This window comes from Bacillus rossius (assembly GCF_032445375.1).
Source record: "Bacillus rossius redtenbacheri isolate Brsri chromosome 4 unlocalized genomic scaffold, Brsri_v3 Brsri_v3_scf4_2, whole genome shotgun sequence".
NCBI lineage: Eukaryota > Metazoa > Arthropoda > Insecta > Phasmatodea > Bacillidae > Bacillus > Bacillus rossius.
In genome coordinates this window covers 28,409,599-28,432,910 of record NW_026962011.1, presented here as the reverse complement: position 1 = coordinate 28,432,910, position 23,312 = coordinate 28,409,599, and the positions used below count along the sequence as shown (strand labels likewise).

The 23,312-nt window shown below is 49.7% G+C and overlaps 1 protein-coding gene across 2 annotated transcripts in view; it reads left to right on the top strand.

Moving 5' to 3' along the window:
* LOC134542275 (voltage-dependent L-type calcium channel subunit beta-2) overlaps window positions 1–23,312 on the top strand; it is a 271,740-nt gene that overhangs the window by 32,458 nt on the left and 215,970 nt on the right. For both annotated transcript variants that reach the window (XM_063386396.1, XM_063386399.1), the window contains exon 2: window positions 5,555–5,638. In XM_063386396.1, the coding sequence (XP_063242466.1) occupies window positions 5,555–5,638 (84 nt within the window). The remainder of the gene's footprint in view (window positions 1–5,554; window positions 5,639–23,312) is intronic.

Sequence of the window (23,312 nt, the reverse complement as noted above, 5' to 3'; positions counted from 1 at the left end):
AATAGCACAATTTTTCATTTAAAATTCCAAATTTTTTTCGGGGGAGGGCCACGGACCCTTCGCTCTAGGACTAAGATAAGTGTGATACATCTTTTCGCCCCCCTCCCCCCCCCCCCCAACTCATTAAAACGTTCCGACGTCCCTGGCGGGTTCTAAGCTCGTGGACAAAACTTCCTCTCCTAGTTCATTACCGTCTCGGGTCGTCAAGGTGGTACCTACTTCATCCCGTCTATGGTCTACCCCATGCTTAGACTTCAGTACAGAGAAAATGGCATAAACTGTTGCCAGATGGATACCACCCGGCTTGTTAACATTAAATTTCTTATTTTCTATAAGATCAATAATTATGTGAAGTTTTAACATTTTTTTTTCTTTTTATCTATTTGTTTTTATAAGAAAAAAATACGCATCATTCAAATTATGAATTATTATTCCACAGGAAAAGCTGTTAGAAGCAGACGGTAACTACAAGACATTCCCTTAATTATGCACTATAGGCAAACAAAGCCTTTGTTTATTAATCTCGAAGGAAATTTTAAAAAAAAATAATACAAAAATGGTTTAAACCAAGAAGGCGTATATCAGTTTGGTTTTCGTAAAAAATATATATATATATATATATATATATTATCAGATGATACTTTCATGAAATACAGCAAGAAAAAATATTTTCAAAAATTTCAATCCAATTTGTTTGTATAAAATTAAACCTGTATGTACGTTTTAAAAGGTATCATTACATTAACCAGATGTGACGTAAACGTTGGTGGTGGTTGGGCATATCTGGAAAACAGGACAGCTAGTTGCAGCAGTCCTTACTACAGCCACCAGCGGGGAAGCCCGCCAGAGTCTGCCGGGCGGCGGGCTTATCGGGGCCTCTCGCTGCCATTAGCGCAGAGGGTAAATACCTGTCTCCACGGAGATAACACCGTCGTTAGCCGCTGCAGGCAAGGCCGCGTCGCGGCGACAAACACACCACACGCTGGCGTGCCGCTCACTAGCTGGCCTGTCCCGAACACTACACTACACTATACGCTGACATCACGACCCCGGGTTGGCCCTTCCCAACACCAAGTGATGGCGTCTCACTCCCTGGCAGGCCCTTCCCACCACCACCTGCTGGCGTCTAACTCCCTGGCCGACCCTTCCCACCACCACTTGCTGGCGTCTCACTCCCTGGCCGGCCCTTCCCAACCACCACGTGATGGCGTCTCACTCCCGGGCAGGCCCTTCCCACCACCACGTGATGGCATCTCACTCCCTTGCAGACCCTTCCCATCCACCACGTGATGGTGTCTCACTCCCTGGCAGGCCCCCTTCCCGACCATCAGTGCTTGCGTCTCACTCCCTGGCTGGCCCTTCCCACCACCACGTGATGGCGTCTCACTCCCTGCCGGCCCTTCCCACCACCACGTGATGGCGTCTCACTCCCTGCCGGCCCTACCCACCACCACGTGATGGCGTCTCACTCCCTGCCGGCCCTTCCCACCACCACGTGATGGCGTATCACTCCCTGGCAGGCCCTTCCCGACCACCAATTGCTGGCGTCTCACTCCCTGCCGGCCCTTCCCACCACCACATGATGGCGTCTCATTCCCTGCCGGCCCTTCCCACCACCACGTGATGGCGTCTCACTCCCTGGCAGGCCCTTCCTAACCACCACGTGATAGCGTCTCACTCCCTGCCGGCCCTTCCCACCACCACTTGATGGCGTCTCACTCCCTGCCGGCCATTCCCAACCACCACGTGCTGGCGTCTCACTCCCTGGCAGGCCCTTCCCAACCACCACGTGCTGGCGTCTCACTCCCTGGCCGGCCCTTCCCGACCACCACGTGCTGGCGTCTCACTCCCTGGCAGGCCCTTCCCGACCACCACGTGCTGGCGACTCACTCACTTCCGGCCCTTCCCACCACCACGTGATGGCGTCTCACTTCCTGGCCGGCCCTTCCCGACCACCACGTGATGGCGTATCACTCCCTGGCAGGCCCTTCCCGACCACAGCGTGCTGGCGTCTCACTCCCTGGCAGGCCCTTCCCAACCACCACGTGCTGGCGTCTCACTCCCTGGCCGGCCCTTCCCAACCACCACGTGCTGGCGTCTCACTCCCTGGCAGGCCCTTCCCGACCACCACGTGATGGCGTCTCACTCCCTGGCCGGCCCTTCCCGACCACCACGTGCTAGCGTCTCACTCCCTGGCAGGCCCTTCCCAACCACCACGTGCTGGCGTCTCACTCCCTGGCCGGCCCTTCCCGACCACCACGTGCTGGCGTCTCACTCCCTGGCAGGCCCTTCCCACCACCACGTGATGGCGTCTCACTCCCTGGCCGGCCCTTCCCGACCACAACGTGCTGGCGTCTCACTCCCTGGCAGGCCCTTCCCGACCACCACGTGATGGCGTCTCACTCCCTGGAAGGCCCTTCCCGACCACCACGTGATGGCGTCTCACTCCCTGGCAGGCCCTTCCCAACCACCACGTGCTGGCGTCTCACTCCCTGGCCGGCCCTTCCCACCACCACGTGATGGCGTCTCACTCCCTGGCCGACCCTTCCCGACCACCACGTGATGGCGTCTCACTCCCTGGCAGGCCCTTCCCGACCACCACGTGATGGCGTCTCACTCCCTGGTCGGCCCTTCCCGACCACCACGTGCTGGCGTCTCACTCCCTGGCAGGCCCTTCCCGACCACCACGTGATGGCGTCTCACTCCTTGGCCGGCCCTTCCCGACCACCACGTGCTGGCGTCTCACTCCCTGGCCGGCCCTTCCACCACCACGTGATGGCGTCTCACTCCCTGGCCGACCCTTCCCGACCACCACGTGATGGCGTCTCACTCCCTGGCAGGCCCTTCCCGACCACCACTTGATGGCGTCTCACTCCCTGGTCGGCCCTTCCCGACCACCACGTGCTGGCGTCTCACTCCCTGGCCGGCCCTTCCCACCACCACGTGATGGCGTCTCACTCCCTGGCAGGCCCTTCCCAACAACCACGTGCTGGCGTCTCACTCCCTGGCCGGCCCTTCCCGACCACCACGTGATGGCGTCTCACTCCCTGGCAGGCCCTTCCCGACCACCACGTGATGGCGTCTCACTCCCTGGCAGGCCCTTCCCAACCACCACGTGATGGCGTCTCACTCCCTGGCCGACCCTTCCCGACCACCACGTGATGGCGTCTCACTCCCTGGCCGGCCCTTCCCACCACCACGTGATGGCGTCTCACTCCCTGGCAGGCCCTTCCCAACCACCACGTGATGGCGTCTCACTCCCTGCCGGCCCTTCCCGACCACCACGTGCTGGCGTCTCACTCCCTGGCAGGCCCTTCCCGACCACCACGTGATGGCGTCTCACTCCCTGGCCGACCCTTCCCGACCACCACGTGCTGGCGTCTCACTCACTTCCGGCCCTTCCCACCACCACGTGATGGCGTCTCACTCCCTGCCGGCCCTTCCCAACCACCACGTGCTGGCGTCTCACTCCCTGGCAGGCCCTTCCCGACCACCACGTGATGGCGTCTCACTCCCTGGCAGGCCCTTCCCAACCACCACGTGATGGCGTCTCACTCCCTGGCCGACCCTTCCCGATCACCACGTGATGGCGTCTCACTCCCTGGCAGGCCCTTCCCAACCACCACGTGATGGCGTCTCACTCCCTGGCAGGCCCTTCCCGACCACCACGTGATGGCGTCTCACTCCCTGGCAGGCCCTTCCCAACCACCACGTGATGGCGTCTCACTCCCTGGCAGGCCCTTCCCGACCACCACGTGCTGGCGTCTCACTCCCTGGCAGGCCCTTCCCACCACCACGTGATGGCGTCTCACTCCCTGGCAGGCCCTTCCCGACCACCACGTGATGGCGTCTCACTCCCTGCCGGCCCTACCCGACCACCACGTGCTGGCGTCTCACTCCCTGGCCGGCCCTTCCCGACCACCACGTGCTGGCGTCTCACTTCCTGGCAGGCCCTTCCCGACCACCACGTGATGGCGTCTCACTTCCTGGCAGGCCCTTCCCGACCACCACGTGCTGGCGTCTCACTCCCTGGCAGGCCCTTCCCGACCATCACGTGCTGGCGTCTCACTCCCTGGCCGGCCCTTCCCGACCACCACGTGATGGCGTCTCACTTCCTGGCAGGCCCTTCCCGACCACCACGTGCTGGCGTCTCACTCCCTGTCAGGCCCTTCCCGACCACCACGTGCTGGCGTCTCACTCCCTGGCCGACCCTTCCCGACCACCACGTGATGGCGTCTCACTTCCTGGCAGGCCCTTCCCGACCACCACGTGCTGGCGTCTCACTCCCTGGCAGGCCCTTCCCGACCACCACGTGCTGGCGTCTCACTCCCTGGCCGGCCCTTCCCGACCACCACGTGCTGGCGTCTCACTCCCTGGCCGGCCCTTCCCGACCACCACGTGATGGCGTCTCACTCCCTGGTCGGCCCTTCCCGACCACCACGTTCTGGCGTCTCACTCCCTGGCAGGCCCTTCCCGACCACCACGTGCTGGCGTCTCACTTCCTGGCAGGCCCTTCCCGACCACCACGTGCTGGCGTCTCACTTCCTGGCAGGCCCTTCCCGACCACCACGTGCTGGCGTCTCACTTCCTGGCAGGCCCTTCCCGACCACCACGTGCTGGCGTCTCACTCACTTCCGGCCCTTCCCACCACCACGTGATGGCGTCTCACTCCCTGCCGGCCCTTCCCGACCACCACGTGATGGCGTCTCACTCCCTGGCCGGCCCTTCCCGACCACCATGTGCTGGCGTCTCACTCCCTGGCAGGCCCTTCCCGACCACCACGTGCTGGCGTCTCACTCCCTGGCCGGCCCTTCCCGACCACCACGTGCTGGCGTCATACTTCCTGGCAGGCCCTTCCCGACCACCACGTGTTGGCGTCTCACTCCCTGGCAGGCCCTTCCCGACCACCACGTGATGGCGTCTCACTTCCTGGCAGGCCCTTCCCGACCACCACGTGCTGGCGTCTCACTCCCTGGCAGGCCCTTCCCGACCACCACGTGCTGGCGTCTCACTTCCTGGCAGGCCCTTCCCGACCACCACGTGCTGGCGTCTCACTCCCTGGCAGGCCCTTCCCGACCACCACGTGCTGGCGTCTCACTTCCTGGCAGGCCCTTTCCGACCACCACGTGCTGGCGTCTCACTCCCTGGCAGGCCCTTCCCGACCACCACGTGCTGGCGTCTCACTTCCTGGCAGGCCCTTCCCGACCACCACGTGCTGGCGTCTCACTCCCTGTCAGGCCCTTCCCGACCACCACGTGCTGGCGTCTCACTCCCTGGCAGGCCCTTCCCGACCACCACGTGCTGGCGTCATACTTCCTGGCAGGCCCTTCCCGACCACCACGTGCTGGCGTCTCACTCCCTGGTCGGCCCTTCCCGACCACCACGTGATGGTGTCTTACTCTCTTTCTCACTGCTTGTGTCGTCTCGGCTGAGTCGAGCGGCCTGCATGTTTCTTCCCGGCTGAGTCGAGCTATCCTCTTGTGTCGTCCCGGTTGAGAAGAGTTATCTGCCTGAGTCGTCCCCTTGGAGACTAGCTTTCTTTGTGTGCTTGCAGGTTCGCAGCAAGGGCGCTAGACACAAGCACAAGCGGTCCGCCGGCGGCAGCCTCAGCGACAGCTCCGGCAGCGTGGTTCGTCAGGTGAGTCACTAGAAGCCCGTATACAATATTGCAATGTCCTGATATATGTCTGACGGGCACTGATCACTGATTGGCCCACGTGACCCTCTGACGTCATGCGTGGTGTGGGCAATGGTCCGAATCTCCCTGGTCTGAATACAATTGTCAACTTCAACTTTTTGTCCCAATCTATGTTCTTTGGTAGCATAGAAGAATGAACACGTGTGGAATTTGCTGTTTCCGGTTAACCCCTTTCAAAAAATAAACCCAGAATCTCGGTAATTTTTTAGAGTTTTCTTTGCCTTGCAGAATAAATAAATATTATTGACCTCCCACAAATTTCACAAGTTAATCAGACATTCAAAACTTAGCTCTGAATACATTTGCAAAGTATGGAAATATTAAACAAAAAGCAATCGAAAAAACACTTATTCTGCCCCTCTATATTTACTGCGCTCTAGTGACTACCTACTTTAGAAATCAGTACATTCGGACATCGGCATCGCAATTATTGTAGTCAGGGCTGTTTTCCTTGTTCGGCCAGCGCCTGCCTCTAGCCTTGATAATTTTGTAAAACTTTGTTTTTAACGTGCTTGAATTTAGGTACTTGGACTAGTCGTATGTGAATACTTTTAAATTCACGTGTATTGGAAGTTATATTCTAAGCGAGGCAAAAAATTAAATTATAAAGTTGGTGGGTGGGTATCGATCGCATTGTCCTTGCCACTGAGTGACTGGCACTTGGTGTGTGCCAACTCCTCTGTCCTACTGTCAAACCTGAGGAGGCCAGCTGGCCGTTTGTGGCACGCTGCCGTCGCTCCTGGTCATCACGCCAATATATGTGCAAACATGGTTGAAATCATGACCCAGTACATGAAAAGTACTTGTTGGAATCGCTTCAAAGTAAGAAAAACGGAAGGGAGTAAAACACTAGCCTACCGAAGTAACATTTGCGCACCAAAAAATTTTGTAGTACCCTACATGTGATAACACAGAGTCGAACCCAGGTTATATGCCACAAAAATACATCGTCACGAATAATAGTAAACAAATCTTCATACAGACCAAGCATCTTCAAACCAAGAGGTATTTTACGTCGATACTCTTTGAACATTTTAAACAGGTCATGTTAAATTTTAGGCATATAGGCCAAGTGTCTTCGAACCAAGGGGCCGAGTCATGTACCATGTCAGGCGTATATACCAAGTTAATACGAAAGGCGAAGACTTATTTTTTCTATACTTAGCATTCCTTTCAAACTAGTAATGATCTATTTCAAGCAGACAATAGTTTTTCAACTGTCAGACCGATTTGTATGAATATAACCTAATACAAGACCAAGAGGTGCTGAAACATAAAATCTTCAGTCCTAACTTATTAAGAATTCGATCTCCGCACAGGGATACGATCTTGTCACAGTAATACGATCTCCACATAGGGATACGATCTTGTCACAGTAATACGATCTCGACACAGGGATATGATCTCGTAACAGGGATACGATCTCATCAGAGAGATACGATCTCGTCACAGGGCTACGGTCGGTCGCGGAACACTGTAGGATACGATCTTCCAGATACGACTGGTAGGATACGAAAGGATACTACGAGATCTCAGTCTTAGTTAGAAATCAAATTACAAGAAATAAAACAACTTTTGAAATCTAAATATTGATTTATTTTTCACTATTATACACACGCAAGTAAAGCAAGTGATTATTGTATGTAGCCAGCTTCCCTCAGTTCTTTAAGTATGGAGGCTACTTCATCGATGTGCGAGTAGTTTCCTCCACGAACCGATGCCACTTAGGCTACAGCCTCAGATGATCGACTAATATGTTAGGATCTTCCCACGACTTGTAGTCAATATCTTCTACTGCTGCTTTCATCTTCTGTGCATGTTTATTATTTTTAAGATCTCTGAAGTCTTCCGTTTTAACATCATCCTCAAAGTCACCATCGACGTTATCCCAGTGACCATCTTAAACTTGATCAAAATAATTTAGTTTAACATGTCGTTTTCATCATTTGGCCTCAGTGCATAATCACACTCCTCTGTCTTAGGAGCTTCAAATTTTTCTATATTGTTCTCATTTTCTGAAAAGCTGTTGTTGCTGGCATAGTTTCCAGTAATATTATTTAATCATTCAGCCCGAGTAACAGAAAATCCACCAGAGAATTCTGTAGAAGATCAAATCCTTCATGACTCATCTTAGGAAACTTGTCATCAATATCTTAATGTAGTACGATATCTTGCTGCCGTGTCTTCGATGCTGGAATCTCATTACATTTCAGTTTAGTCGATGCTGATGTCTAAGTGTGATTAGTCATGCCAACTCCGCATACATTCGCTCCAAACACTGACTTTTTCTCAGTAGACGAAAAATGTGTTCCTTCGCAGGTTTACATGTTTTTTTTTTTTTTTTTAATTTATCACTTCATCCAAACTGAAAGCCACAAATTATTGTCAAAAGATAGCATTTTCTGCAAATGACTCTTTGCGCAATTGCCTTTCTCATGACGTCTAGCATTGTTGGTTTTAATGAACGAAATGCCTCAGTTCCGACACATATATGCCAACGATGACACTACTGATTTTGGAACCTCTCTGAACCTCTCTGACTGTTATTGATATGTTATCAATGATCCAATCAGGGTCAAACACTCCAACTTTCAAAACGTATTCGCCAACATTATCGCTGTTATATGTATGCATTTAAATATTTCGTCAGCGAGAGTAAATTCATTTCATGCAAGAAACTGGTTGCAAGTATTTCCGATTCTTGCCAACAGATTTCGCTACATGTTATGTTGAGATAAATATTATTTTTATTATGGGATGCTGGATGCTCTATCGCGATCGCCAAATCTCTGAACGAAATATGAAATCCATAACAGGTAGCACTACCTATTCGGGAAATTCAGGGACTGCCTCAGCAGTGCTCTCTACGCTGCTGGTTGAACAAGGAGGAACGCGAGCGAGCTGGTAGCAAATATAACATTCAAGGCATTCACAGCCGACTGAAATTGGATACTTAAATCTATTTTCTGAAACAAGCGCATGCGCACACTCTGCCTAATTCTTTCGTTCATCTATCTCTCTCGGTTCTATATATTTTTGGGTGGGGGACGAATCATCGTACAAAGAGGAGAACGAAAACGAGCCCACCAACGTATATAGCATGATGCTCTCTTTATATCTCTATGGCCAAGTACATATTCTCTGTTATTTTCGTGACAGAATCATTTCACAACAATGTTTCGCGAAAACGTTGCATTAAAACTAGAGCTTGTGAAAGTTTACTCTCATCGCGCCCAAAGAAGTTTCACTTGAAAATTGCCGTCTGGATCTGCGCCTGACAGCAGCTGGGGTCTCGGGCTCGACACTGGAGTGGACGACTGCCTCCAGCTACGAAACCCAGCCGCGTATTGACTGAGTGTGCAGGACTTGATAAAAATAGGCGAGCTTGCAGCTAGACGCCCTCCGCCGTGAATATGTGTGTAGGCGGGAAGGGGGGGGGGACAACCGGTCGAAACAAGTTCGCTGTGATTGGCCAGGCGACGAGGTAACGCTACCGTGACCTCTGGTGACCTGGAGCCAGCTATACCCGCCCCTGCTGCCAGCGCCATACCAAGGACTATAGCGCATTTCACCCTCAGACTGCAGTGTGGATTTAAATGGGCGTTTACTTTCTCTTTCCAATACCATATTTCTGACATTAGCTCTGTCTTTGTTGCGGTGAGCTCTGTTGCCAGACGCACCCCACAGAGCGCAGAAGTTTCTGACACAACGTTGTAATGAAATGAAATATTGTTTTAATGTATCTAAAAAATTGTATTTTGTAAGGACAAATTTGGAATAAGAATTTTGGAAATACATTTTCCTGGTGTATTTCATCTGTGCACACTATTCGAAACATACATCAAGAAAGAGCTCGATAACAACACGAGTTAATACTTATAAAAACATCTAAACACTGTAAAAAAATCGTTAGTTCTTCTACTTGACTGTTAATTAAAGACATTAGGAAAATGGATTAATATAAATACTAACTTAAATTTAAAATTTCACTGTAATTAAATTTTATATGATTATCATATAATAACTTTAAACATTCAAAATTTATGAATGTTCAGTTATGACAACAGTACACATTATTGTTTACGTTGGAAATTGTTTTATTTAATGCAATTGGCACTCAATTGAGGTTTAATATGTTGTTACGATTGGAGGAAACGGGTTCGTAAGGATCGCCTTGTTAATTTTATACAACTTTTAATTGCTACTAATATTTAAAGTACTAATTAAATCACCACACTTAATGTATGTTTAAAAAACACTCCATCCTTTTGTAACGGACTGGAGTGTTTGTGACGTGACGTGTCATCCCGACGCTCGAAACATCCAGAACTGCGGCGCGTAATTCACGCCACTTCACGCGGCGGCCTCAGTAAGCCCGAGTAATTCCCGGGCCGCTAAGAGATACATGACAGCGCCGAGGAAATAGGGCGGGGAATTGGGGAAGGGGGGGGTGGCGAGGCCAGGCCGCCCTAATCCCCGAAGGTATGCGCTTGTGACGTCAGTGGCCGTGCGGGGCCGCCAGACCACGCAGGCACCTGGCACACGTCGCAGCCTTGGCCTGCCTCGTTCGTGACAATATGTAGAGATGACTTTGTGAAGTGTGTTTGCTGATTAAGTTTCGAACCTGAAAAAGTGTGAAATGCAAGTCATAAATATAAGTACGCCACTTACTTGTCGATAAAAATGGGTCACTTGCCAATCATTAAACGGCCATGAGGTCGGTGGTAGAGTGTGGGTGACGCGCAGATGAGGGCATCTACTTACTATCTAATTAAATATTTACTATTGCTTGCACGGACCTGAGCAGCGTAAGTCTTTTTTGTCACGTTAATGAAGCTAGGGGTTTACACTAGAGAGTAACTCTTATCTTCAGTCAGTCCCCATGCTATTACCCACCTCGAGACAGTGCACTGACCCGCACGATTCAAAGGTATGTTTTGTATTCGAGTGATGATAATAATTGTCTTCCGAAAACCAAAAAGTCTTTATTTTGTATTTTTAAAAATGTAATGGCTATAAAGCTATTGAATTTTAGTGAATCTTAAATATCACCTCTAATGTGAACATACATAAATCCAAATCACACATTGAGACGCACTTGCACACACGCCAATTAGTTCATTTGCTTGTCATTACATTAATTATTTAAAGGATTTTCCTTCAAATTCATTCTAGCCCTCTTGCATTTGTTGTTGACACTAACTTGCTCAGCAGATATGCACCAGACGTTACTTGTCAGTTTTACATTTCACTGGAGTGCTCATTATCACATTGCCGTTATCAGATATTATTAAGTAAATTAAGAAAATATTATTTGAGAACAAATATGAAATGTATGTGCCATTGTGATAAATTTGCAGGATTAGTTTTCAAATAAAATAAATCACAAGAAAATGAAATACTGAACATGGTATCTGAGAACGAGCCCTAAGAATGAAACTGACCGTTCAGTTGAAAGCGACTCTTTCGCTTCACCAGTTAGCATCAAGGATGCATACATGTTTTCATGTAAACATAGCCTTAGCACCACAACTCATCGAGTACGTTTAAACTGCTTTGAAACTAGGAATGGGACAAACAAATCCCTAATACCATCAAACATTTAGGCCATATTCCAAGACACAATAAAAAAAAATAGGGTTGAGGTGTTGAATATGCTACACCTGTTCCTTATCCGAATAATTCCTAGTGGACGATAGGACACGGCCAGTCCTTTAGTTTTAGGGAACTGATTTTGGTGTCCTATCCGTTGTCGATCTGTTGCCCAAATTCCGTGCATGCGCAGAGTTTACTATTCCGTTGATTTCTTCCAGACGGCGGACCCGCTTCTGGCACCATTAACTCGCATAGTCATGTTATTGTTCCAAATTAATTTTATAGTAGTGAAAATATCCTGGAATACATTTTGTACATTTAAATGGTCATAACAAGAAATAATCGCAACTTAAAAAGTTATTGAGAATTTTTTTAAAAAAAGGTATATTTCTGTTCGATGGTGCTGCAATCTCTACTATTTTTACCGTAACAACTGTATCGATGTTTGCGAAACGTCAGCTATAATCCGATTAAACCAGTTTCTAGCCTCGCGCAGGGCACCGTTTATTAAAACAGTTGCCGATTTGTTTCCTTACTGGGACTCGATTTGTACACGTTTTGGAACACGTCCCACGAGTTAGGTTATGGTTTTGTCCCAACATGGCAGTGCTTGTTCGCTACCTTAGCCGAACGTCTTGGAATACCGCCTTAGTATTTAAAAGATTTTGTATGCTCTGTTGAATGGTATATATTGCTTTAGTGTATGTCTGGGGAAACATAATGCATTTGCTAAACATAAACTCATAAGTCAGTTCAAACTCTACTGAACCTATTATAAATATATACATATATTTCACTGTTTTAAAGTGACATGATTCCACATGGACATAGACTAGGTTTAAATGTATTAATTAAAAAAAATAATGGTTCCATAAGATATGGTAGTATTTATAATTAATATTAGAGAAAGACAACAACATTACCTGCTTTCTGGCAAGCTACGCTGAGTAAATAGCTACTGATATAACTTGGTTGCATAATTAAAACTATTTAATAATGCAAATAAATATTATTAAAACTCAAAATATAGGCAGTAAGCTACTCCATATTGTTATCGCTATTGTGGCCCGTGTAGATATGAATTAATTTAGTAAATTATTAGATATAGCCAAAGAAATTGTGTTTCATAACGAATGTAAAGCCACCTATGCTAATCTCTACATATTACTTTATCTATCCGTGCGAGGCCCATTACATGTTTTAGTAATGCTGCAAAGTTATTAGCTCTAACAATTATTTAGAGATTCCCCGTGATATGTTTTAATATTCATAAATATCACAAATTAAGACACTAAATAATGTTAATATTTCAATGATTTCTACACTATGTAAAGTGAATAATTCCTACGGTGAATTAACTATGTATTTTAACAGCCAGTGAGATTTCACGTTAGACAACATTAATGAGTTTAAGTATGTGGTTTAGTTTGTATCTTATAGCCACCACAAGACTTGTAGAGCGTCTGGATCACACGGAGTCACGTATGTCGACGAGGTGGTAGGGGCGACCCGCCGCCTGGTTCCCACGTGAAACACGCCCCTACGCCGCGGCGAACCAGTGCGTGCACTCGCACCAAGGTCACCCAGGGCTAAGGGGCCAGGGGGAGGGGAGAAGGGAGATTCTCGCGACGGAGAAACAAGTTGCCGTCAACCGAAGCCGTCTCTGCGTCCTGCTATCGTACTGTACTTACGGAACCAGTTCCTCGCCGATCGCTGTTGCAACATCGCCGGGCCGGTCTCGGAGGGGCGTTAAGGCGCCTGCGCGCAGACTCTCGGCAGCCCGAGGCCTCGTCGGTGAGCGTCCGTGCGGACAGCAGCCGCTAGCGCGCTGTTCTGTCGAGGCGCCTTAAAGAACTCGCACGGAGGTGGGCGAGGGATATTCGGGAGTTACAAATAAATAAAACGGTTAACGGCAAGACGGTCGAGGTTTGAGGGGGGAGAGGGGAGTGTACGGATACCTGCCGGCGACATGGGCGTTAATAACCCGGCGTGGCAGTTGGAGGGGCTCCCCCCCCCACCCCCCCTCCCTGAGGAGCAGCAGTGTCGCAACATACCTCCCCCTTAAGTTGTTCGGCAGACGCGCAGAGCTGTAGGATAACTGCTCCAGTTATGTTTAACCCAGCCCTTCACGGTTGCGATTTATCTGCCCACACAAGTTTAATATTATATATTTTTGTAAGTTAAAAATAGTGCGACATGTCTTGATAGAACACCGATATCAGCTACAGACTGTCAAAGCGTGTTACAGCACTACAGCCCTCAGGATCCTATCATACTTGCACATTTTCTTGTCAAAACGCTCAAAAATCTACTTGTATCTTTATGTGATCCTTCGTGAAATCATTATCATAAAATGTAGTCATTAAGACCAGTATTTAATTATTTTTTTTGTTCTGAATGGACTAAGCAGTCAGTATGACAATCCTCTTCCTTCAGAACGTACACACGCCCAGCATATAATGTTTTGCTGGAGTAATTGGTATGCAGTTTGATCAGTTAAGTAGAAGTCGCTGCTGGTGAACTGTAGCAGACCGTGCTGCTGCTAAGCACTGTACTTCCTGGCTGGCTCTCCGCGTTGTGCTCTGCAGTGTGAGTATGTCCGAGGCGTGTGTGAGTGGCGGCCAGCCTCCACGGGAGTACATACAGGACTGTGGAGTCTAGGCTGGCGGCGGCCCAGGACCACCTGGCGAGCGCGGGCTGTTCGGCTGACGCCCATTGGCCAGTGCCGCAGACTGCGAGTTTCGTTTATTACAAAATGGGGTGCGTTACTTACGTACACGCGTTTTAAGTAGAGACCGGAAAAATTCGCTGGTTAAATGACCTGTAGGATGAACCCCATAGTTCTACGTACACTCGGTCAAATGTCACCCACTCATTGGCTGCTGTTTTGAGACGTTACACCGTAGCAGCCTGTGAATCGATAAAGCTATGGTTGGGTGTTTCTCATTGGCCCAGAGTCATCCAGGTGAGTTGTGAGCCAATAGCAGAGGCAGCACTGAGGTATAACTATTTGTATTTTAGCTTATCGCGAAATGAATTCGCGAATTTTTCTGGTCTCTAGTTATAAGTAGAGACATGCAAAATTCGCGGATTCATTTCGCAATAGGCTAGCATCAAAACAACTATACCTTCGTACCGCTTCTGCGATTGGCCCACATTTTATCTGGGGAACTTTGAGCCAATGGGAAACATTAAACCAAGAAAGTGCCGAATTACGGACAGCCTAGTTGAGATGTCTCACGCGTCAGTAGCCAATGAACAGGTGTCATTTCCGCGAGTATTTAAAGGACTGTGGAGTCTATCCTAGAGGTCAATGAATCCGCGGATTTTGGCAGGTCTCTAGTTATAAGTTATACTAACATTGCGCGATAAAAAAAACTTTAATTTTGCATGCAAATAACTAATATAAATAAAATAATAAAAAAATTGCGTAACATAAATACGGTTGGTAAAATATAAATTCAATAAAATTTATATTCCGTATTCGATATTAATATAAACAAGTGTATAAAAGTAATTATTTAATTTATTATGATAATTTTAATTTTTAATTAATTATGAAAATCAGTAAGTATGCTGAGGGTTTTTTCTTCTATTTATCAATTTTAATTATTTATTACATAATATTGTAATATTTTATAATTTAATGCAAATAAATTATACATACGGGAACATAACTTCACAAAAACTACTGTGAAAACGGCCATGAGACTACAAAACCCTCCACAGACACTCCCTGCCAGAGACAACGGAAGCTTACAAGCAACCAGACATCGTTATACATATGGGAACATAACCTCACTTATATGAATATACTTGAAAAAATTGTAAACATAATTTATATCAGTAATAATCATTATAAATTTATATTAATGATATGGACCAGAATTCAATATCATTCAAGTATTACATTTAATATATAATATTTATTTGCATGTAGGCTTTTTTTCCCTTCCTTAAAAATTTCATTGCGTGGTGTGCGTTCATCAGAAAAATTCACTCTCATATTTTTTTTGTATCGCTCCTAAAGAAATACAACTTCAAAAACCATTATATTAAAATGAAATTGTGAGCCAAGAACACTGATAGCTCGCGAATATAAAGCACGAGTGGCGAGACACTAACATGTTGGTCGCGCAGTTACGAGAGCGTGGCTGTCTGCAGGCGACCCCAGCCTCATGTCCGGCGGTCAGCCCCACACCGGGCGAGGTCAGCCACGACGGGAACTAGATACAGGCCCGAGCAGCAGTGTAACAAGACGCTTACGAAAGAAAAGCGGTCCCACTACTATGCAAATGATTGGCCATCGCTAAACTTAAATTCCAACTACTACTTCTTTCCCCTTTACACCTTTCTTCGTTTCGACGATACTGCTTGCCTTCCCCCCTCTCCAAGTGACAGTTGCCCCGCCCCCCCGCTCTATCCTGTTGTGTTGGCAAGCCTTCTCCGGCGGGGCTCAGCCAAACCGGACTGCGACATGCTCTACAGCGACTCCTGCCCGCTCTCCAGCTGGAGCACAGAGGAGCACGCACTTCCCTGCTCCTGTCCGCTCTTCAGCTGGAGCAGAGGGGAGCACGCACTTCCCTGCTCCTTCCTGCTTTCCAGCTGGAGCACAGAGGAACACGCACTTCCCTGCTCCTTCTTGCTCTCCAGATGGAGCACAGGGGAGCACGTACTTCCCTGCTCCTGCCCGCTCTCCAACTGGAGAACAGAGGAGCACGCACTTCCCTGCTCTCCAGCTGGAGCACAGAGGAGCACGTACTTCCCTACTCCTGCCACTCCCCAGATGGAGCACAGAGGAGCACGCACTTCCCTGCTCCTTCCTGCTCTCCAGCTGGAGCACAGAGGAGCACGCACTTCCCTACTCCTGTCCACTCCCCAGATGGAGCACAGAGGAGCACGCACTTCCCTGCTCCTGCCCGCTCTCCAACTGGAGCACAGAGGAGCACGCACTTGCCTGTTCCTTCATGATCTCCAGCTGGATTACAGAGGAGCACGTACTTTCCTACTCCTGTCCACTCCCCAGATGGAGCACAGAGGAGCACGCACTTCCCTGCTCCTTCCTGCTGTCCAGCTGGAGCACAGGGGGGCACGCACTTCCCTGCTCCTTCCTGCTCTCCAGCTGGAGCACAGAGAAGCACGCACTTCCCTGCTCCTGCCCGCTCTCCAGCTGGAGCACAGAGGAGCACGCACTTCCCTGCTCCTGCCCGCTCTCCAACTGGAGCACAGAGGAGCACGCACTTCCCTGTTCCTTCATGATCTCCAGGTGGAGCACAGAGGAGCACGTACTTTCCTACTCCTGTCCACTCCCCAGATGGAGCACAGAGGAGCACGCACTTCCCTGCTCCTTCCTGCTGTCCAGCTGGAGCACAGGGGGGCACGCACTTCCCTGCTCCTTCCTGCTCTCCAGCTGGAGCACAGAGAAGCACGCACTTCCCTCCTCCTGCCCGCTCTCCAGATGGAGCACAGAGGAGCACGCACTTCCCTCCTCCTGCCCGCTCTCCAGCTGGAGCACAGAGGAGCACGCACTTCCCTCCTCCTGCCCGCTCTCCAGATGGAGCACAGAGGAGCACGCACTTCCCTGCTCCTTCCTGCTCTCCAGCTGGAGCACAGAGGAGCACGTACTTCCCTACTCCTGCCACTCCCCAGATGGAGCACAGAGGAGCACGCACTTCCCTGCTCCTTCCTGCTCTCCAGCTGGAGCACAGAGGAGCACGCACTTCCCTACTCCTGTCCACTCCCCAGATGGAGCACAGAGGAGCACGCACTTCCCTGCTCCTTCCTGCTCTCCAGCTGGAGCACAGAGGAGCACGTACTTCCCTACTCCTGCCACTCCCCAGATGGAGCACAGAGGAGCACGCACTTCCCTGCTCCTTCCTGCTCTCCAGCTGGAGCACAGAGGAGCACGCACTTCCCTACTCCTGTCCACTCCCCAGATGGAGCACAGAGGAGCACGCACTTCCCTGCTCCTTCCTGCTCTCCAGCTGGAGCACAGAGGAGCACGCACTTCCCTACTCCTCTCCACTCCCCAGATGGAGCACAGAGGAGCACGCACTTCCCTGCTCCTTCCTGCTCTCCAGCTGGAGCACAGAGGAGCACGCACTTCCCTACTCCTGTCCACTCCCCAGATGGAGCACAGAGGAGCACGCACTTCCCTGCTCCTTCCTGCTCTCCAGCTGGAGCACAGAGGAGCACGTACTTCCCTACTCCTGTCACTCCCCAGATGGAGCACAGAGGAGCACGCACTTCCTGCTCCTTCCTGCTCTCCAGCTGGAGCACAGAGGAGCACGCACTTCCCTGCTCCTTCCTGCTCTCCAGCTGGAGCACAGAGGAGCACGCACTTCCCTGCTCCTGCCCGCTCTCCAACTGGAGCACAGAGGAGCACGCACTTCCCTGTTCCTTCATGATCTCCAGCTGGAGCACAGAGGAGCACGTACTTTCCTACTCCTGTCCACTCCCCAGATGGAGCACAGAGGAGCACGCACTTCCCTGCTCCTTCCTGCTGTCCAGCTGGAGCACAGGGGGGCACGCACTTCCCTGCTCCTTCCTGCTCTCCAGCTGGAGCACAGAGAAGCACGCACTTCCCTGCTCCTGCCCTCTCTCCAGCTGGAGCACAGAGGAGCACGCACTTCCCTGCTCCTGCCCGCTCTCCAACTGGAGCACAGAGGAGCACGCACTTCCCTGTTCCTTCATGATCTCCAGCTGGAGCACAGAGGAGCACGTACTTTCCTACTCCTGTCCACTCCCCAGATGGAGCACAGAGGAGCACGCACTTCCCTGCTCCTTCCTGCTGTCCAGCTGGAGCACAGGGGGGCACGCACTTCCCTGCTCCTGCCCGCTCTCCAGCTGGAGCACAGAGGAGCACGCACTTCCCTGCTCCTGCCCGCTCTCCAACTGGAGCACAGAGGAGCACGCACTTCCCTGTTCCTTCATGATCTCCAGCTGGAGCACAGAGGAGCACGTACTTTCCTACTCCTGTCCACTCCCCAGATGGAGCACAGAGGAGCACGCACTTCCCTGCTCCTTCCTGCTGTCCAGCTGGAGCACAGGGGGGCACGCACTTCCCTGCTCCTTCCTGCTCTCCAGCTGGAGCACAGAGAAGCACGCACTTCCCTCCTCCTGCCCGCTCTCCAGATGGAGCACAGAGGAGCACGCACTTCCCTCCTCCTGCCCGCTCTCCAGCTGGAGCACAGAGGAGCACGCACTTCCCTCCTCCTGCCCGCTCTCCAGATGGAGCACAGAGGAGCACGCACTTCCCTGCTCCTTCCTGCTCTCCAGCTGGAGCACAGAGGAGCACGTACTTCCCTACTCCTGCCACTCCCCAGATGGAGCACAGAGGAGCACGCACTTCCCTGCTCCTTCCTGCTCTCCAGCTGGAGCACAGAGGAGCACGCACTTCCCTACTTCTGTCCACTCCCCAGATGGAGCACAGAGGAGCACGCACTTCCCTGCTCCTTCCTGCTCTCCAGCTGGAGCACAGAGGAGCACGCACTTCCCTGCTCCTTCCTGCTCTCCAGCTGGAGCACAGAGGAGCACGCACTTCCCTGCTCCTTCCTGCTCTCCAGCTGGAGCACAGAGGAGCACGTACTTCCCTACTCCTGCCACTCCCCAGATGGAGCACAGAGGAGCACGCACTTCCCTGCTCCTTCCTGCTCTCCAGCTGGAGCACAGAGGAGCACGCACTTCCCTACTCCTGTCCACTCCCCAGATGGAGCACAGAGGAGCACGCACTTCCCTGCTCCTTCCTGCTCTCCAGCTGGAGCACAGAGGAGCACGCACTTCCCTACTCCTGTCCACTCCCCAGATGGAGCACAGAGGAGCACGCACTTCCCTGCTCCTTCCTGCTCTCCAGCTGGAGCACAGAGGAGCACGCACTTCCCTACTCCTGTCCACTCCCCAGATGGAGCACAGAGGAGCACGCACTTCCGTGCTCCTTCCTGCTCTCCAGCTGGAGCACAGAGGAGCACGTACTTCCCTACTCCTGCCACTCCCCAGATGGAGCACAGAGGAGCACGCACTTCCCTGCTCCTTCCTGCTCTCCAGCTGGAGCACAGAGGAGCACGCACTTCCCTACTCCTGTCCACTCCCCAGATGGAGCACAGAGGAGCACGCACTTCCCTGCTCCTGCCCGCTCTCCAACTGGAGCACAGAGGAGCACGCACTTCCCTGCTCCTTCCTGCTCTCCAGCTGGAGCACAGAGGAGCACGCACTTCCCTACTCCTGTCCACTCCCCAGATGGAGCACAGAGGAGCACGTACTTTCCTACTCCTGTCCACTCCCCAGATGGAGCACAGAGGAGCACGCACTTCCCTGCTCCTTCCTGCTGTCCAGTTGGAGCACAGGGGGGCACGCACTTCCCTGCTCCTTCCTGCTCTCCAGCTGGAGCACAGAGAAGCACGCACTTCCCTGCTCCTGCCCGCTCTCCAGCTGGAGCACAGAGGAGCACGCACTTCCCTGCTCCTGCCCGCTCTCCAACTGGAGCACAGAGGAGCACGCACTTCCCTGTTCCTTCATGATCTCCAGCTGGAGCACAGAGGAGCACGTACTTTCCTACTCCTGTCCACTCCCCAGATGGAGCACAGAGGAGCACGCACTTCCCTGCTCCTTCCTGTTGTCCAGCTGGAGCACAGGGGGGCACGCACTTCCCTGCTCCTTCCTGCTCTCCAGCTGGAGCACAGAGAAGCACGCACTTCCCTCCTCCTGCCCGCTCTCCAGATGGAGCACAGAGGAGCACGCACTTCCCTCCTCCTGCCCGCTCTCCAGCTGGAGCACAGAGGAGCACGCACTTCCCTCCTCCTGCCCGCTCTCCAGATGGAGCACAGAGGAGCACGTACTTCCTTCGACTACTGGACACATGAGTGCGCACGCACTCAGCTGCCAAAAGTTGGCTCCGGGTGACCTTGTGTTTCCTGGTCTCATTGAGGTTGTACTTCTTTAGGCGCGTTTTGTAAAAATGACGAGAGTAAACTTTTACGATGCGCGTTTCATGTAACGGAATTTTCACAGGTTGTATAAAATGCTTAATACTATAGTAAATATACATACAAATAAATATTATATATGTGCTTTTAAATCTTATACTTTAGAGTTTGGTATTGAATACTATTACGTATCACTGAAAACATTTATTTATTGTGAATATTGGAAATAGAAATCATGGTTATAAACATTTTCAAGCGTATTTATAAATGTGAGGTTATGTTCCCGAACATATAAGTTATTTGCATTATAAATCATTACATTTTTAATAAATAATTTAAAAAAATATATCAAATAATCTTTAAGCATGTTTTGTGATTTAATTATAAATTTTAATTTATTTTAATTAATATTTTTTTTAATTCAATATTTATTTTATCCAAGTGTTTATATTAATATCGTATATCGACTGAGTATTGATTTTAATATTTTAATTATATTGAATTTATACTTTACCAACCGTATTCATAATATCACTCCATTCCATTTATTATTTTAATTATTTAATTATTTGAGTCGTTATTTTAAGTTATTATTTTAATACGCTAAGTATGTATAATATCTAACTCACACATTTTTTTAAATATATTAATTTGAAAATACTCGTGAAGAAAATTTAGTGTATGTGAAAAATTATTTCAATGGATTACGTATTTGAGAATTTTATAAGTTCATTTGGTTTCCACAACAAGGTAACTATGACATGTTCTATAAGACCCTCAGCCACCGACAACGAGTGAGGCGTTTCCGAATCACAGCCCTGACGAATGAACAAGCGGTATTCCACCAATCACGTGAAGGAACAACGGCCAACTCGAACACTCAGACGAATGACGAATGAGGGGTGTTGCTGGAAGCAAACCTACCGCAGTCACACTGAGATCAATAAAACGTCGACTTATGGACATTGCGGGCTTCATTTAGGGCCAGAGAACGTACACATGCCTCCATCCTCCACTGTTCTTCAACAGATCTTTAATTCCCTTGCTTATAGATACTTATCGGTTGTGCTATAAGATACCAACTGGCTAGGATCGGCACAGGCTCGCTAAGAGAACTGTTTCCTAGTCATGACAGCAAATACGAAGTTTAAGTTGTTTGGCGTGTCTGCAGCTTATCTTGTGACCACATGAGTTTGCAATGATACCATGCCTCTGTGAGAGTCCGTTCCAGAGCATGAGCAAATATTTAGAAACATCATAACAAATGATATCAATATCAGAATGTGACTGCGAGCATAACAGTGTAAATAAATCCTGTTATACCAAACGGAATCGTCACCCAAGGTCACGGCTGACCACACAGGATCTCAGTCCAGCTCATACTAGAGACGAAGGAAGCATGCTCAGTGTGAAGAGGAGTGCTCACAGCTCAAAGCACGCGGGTGTGAGGACTCGGGATCCTGCTGCCCGGGTCCAGCTGCGTTGGTGTGAGTAGTAAGTAGTTCAGGAACAGTTTTACAATTGCAGTCATTTTGAGTAATCTGTCGCATTAGGATACTTAACTGGTTGTAGTTTAATAGCGTGTAAAAAGGCGTAGTAATGAATAGCGAAACAGGCTGCATTTAGCTAAGAATGAGCTTGTATTGAAGAAATAACCATAAGATTAAACCTTCCGTTTGGGTAACAAAATTCCCCACAAAGAAAAATATTAACTACCAACGTTATTCTTGATACTGTTGACAGTTGCTAAACAAATGCCTGGAAGGCTAGGAGGCAGAGTAGTAGGGGTCAGAGGAGTATGGGTCAGAGAAGTAGGTGTAGAAGAAGTAGGGTCGGAGGAGTAGGGGACAGAGGAGAGAACAGCAGATGAGGGGTGGACCTCATTCTCCAGACATACTTCCACAGTGTCTGCTACTGAACACACGGCATCCTAGACCCTGGACAGAACACATGGCGATTGTGGAGTTTAGCCCAGAAGTCACTGGACTGTGTTCTGACAATGTTACCTTAGTGCTGCGTCACCGATTTGCTCACATGTTATCAGGAGGTCTATGAGCAGAAAAGAGATCTTCAATCTACGAGTGTAGCTGACACGCAACCCATCTGGAACGTCTTACGGGTCAAAAACCAAATAAACAAGTGACAAATGACCGAGAAAACGAAGACAGTGTAACCTGTCATAGAGAATACATGAAATTATCTTAAAGTTTAGTAACGTATAGAGCCGCGAATATTTTCGCGGATTCATCGCATCTGCTTCACGTTGATTGGACGTCGGTGCTTCAGGCATGCCCTTGGCGAACGTGAGCCAGTTGTAAACAGGAAGTGGCTACCCAGTCACGTGAAACCCACCAAATGTCGTCGCCTTGACATCGACCAATGCGTGTCCTTTAAGTGAAATCCTCGAATGAATCATGGTAGCAACCGCAGCCTGTCCGTTACAGCAGATGTGTACATGCATCATGTGGACACGCATCATGTGAAAACTGAAGCTGATCGCGAAAGCTCAAGATGTTCACGTTTCACTTCCCGTCTGTCGATTCCACTCGCACGGGAAAGTAACAAATGAGCGACCGATGAGATTTAACGAGACGGTTATGAAACATTAATTTTACAGGTAAATTTTTAAAGTGCTAGGACAAAACACGGTTAGGATTTACATATACTTATAATTAGAGACCTGCAAAATTCGCGGATTCAATGACCTCCAGGATAGACTCTACTACACTCTACACACTCGGGCAAATGCCACCTGTTCATTGGCTGCTGACTTGTGAGTCGTCTCGACCGAGTGTCTGTGATTCGACACTTCTTTGAGCGAGGGTCTCTAATTGGCCCTCATTACTCCAGATTAACAGTGAACCAATTGCAGAAGCAGCGCTGAGGTATAATTATATTGAATTGTAGCATATCACGAAATGAATCCGCGAATTTTGCAGGTCTCTACTTATAGTAAAATTAAACCTCAAAGTATTGCTAGAACACTGGTCGTATTTATTTTCTATATTTTGTACTCGCGGTGGTTGTAGAACTTGAGACGCTCAGTGTCAGAGACGTATGCCAGCCTTGGTAAAAGAGAAGCACTTTAGACCGCAAGT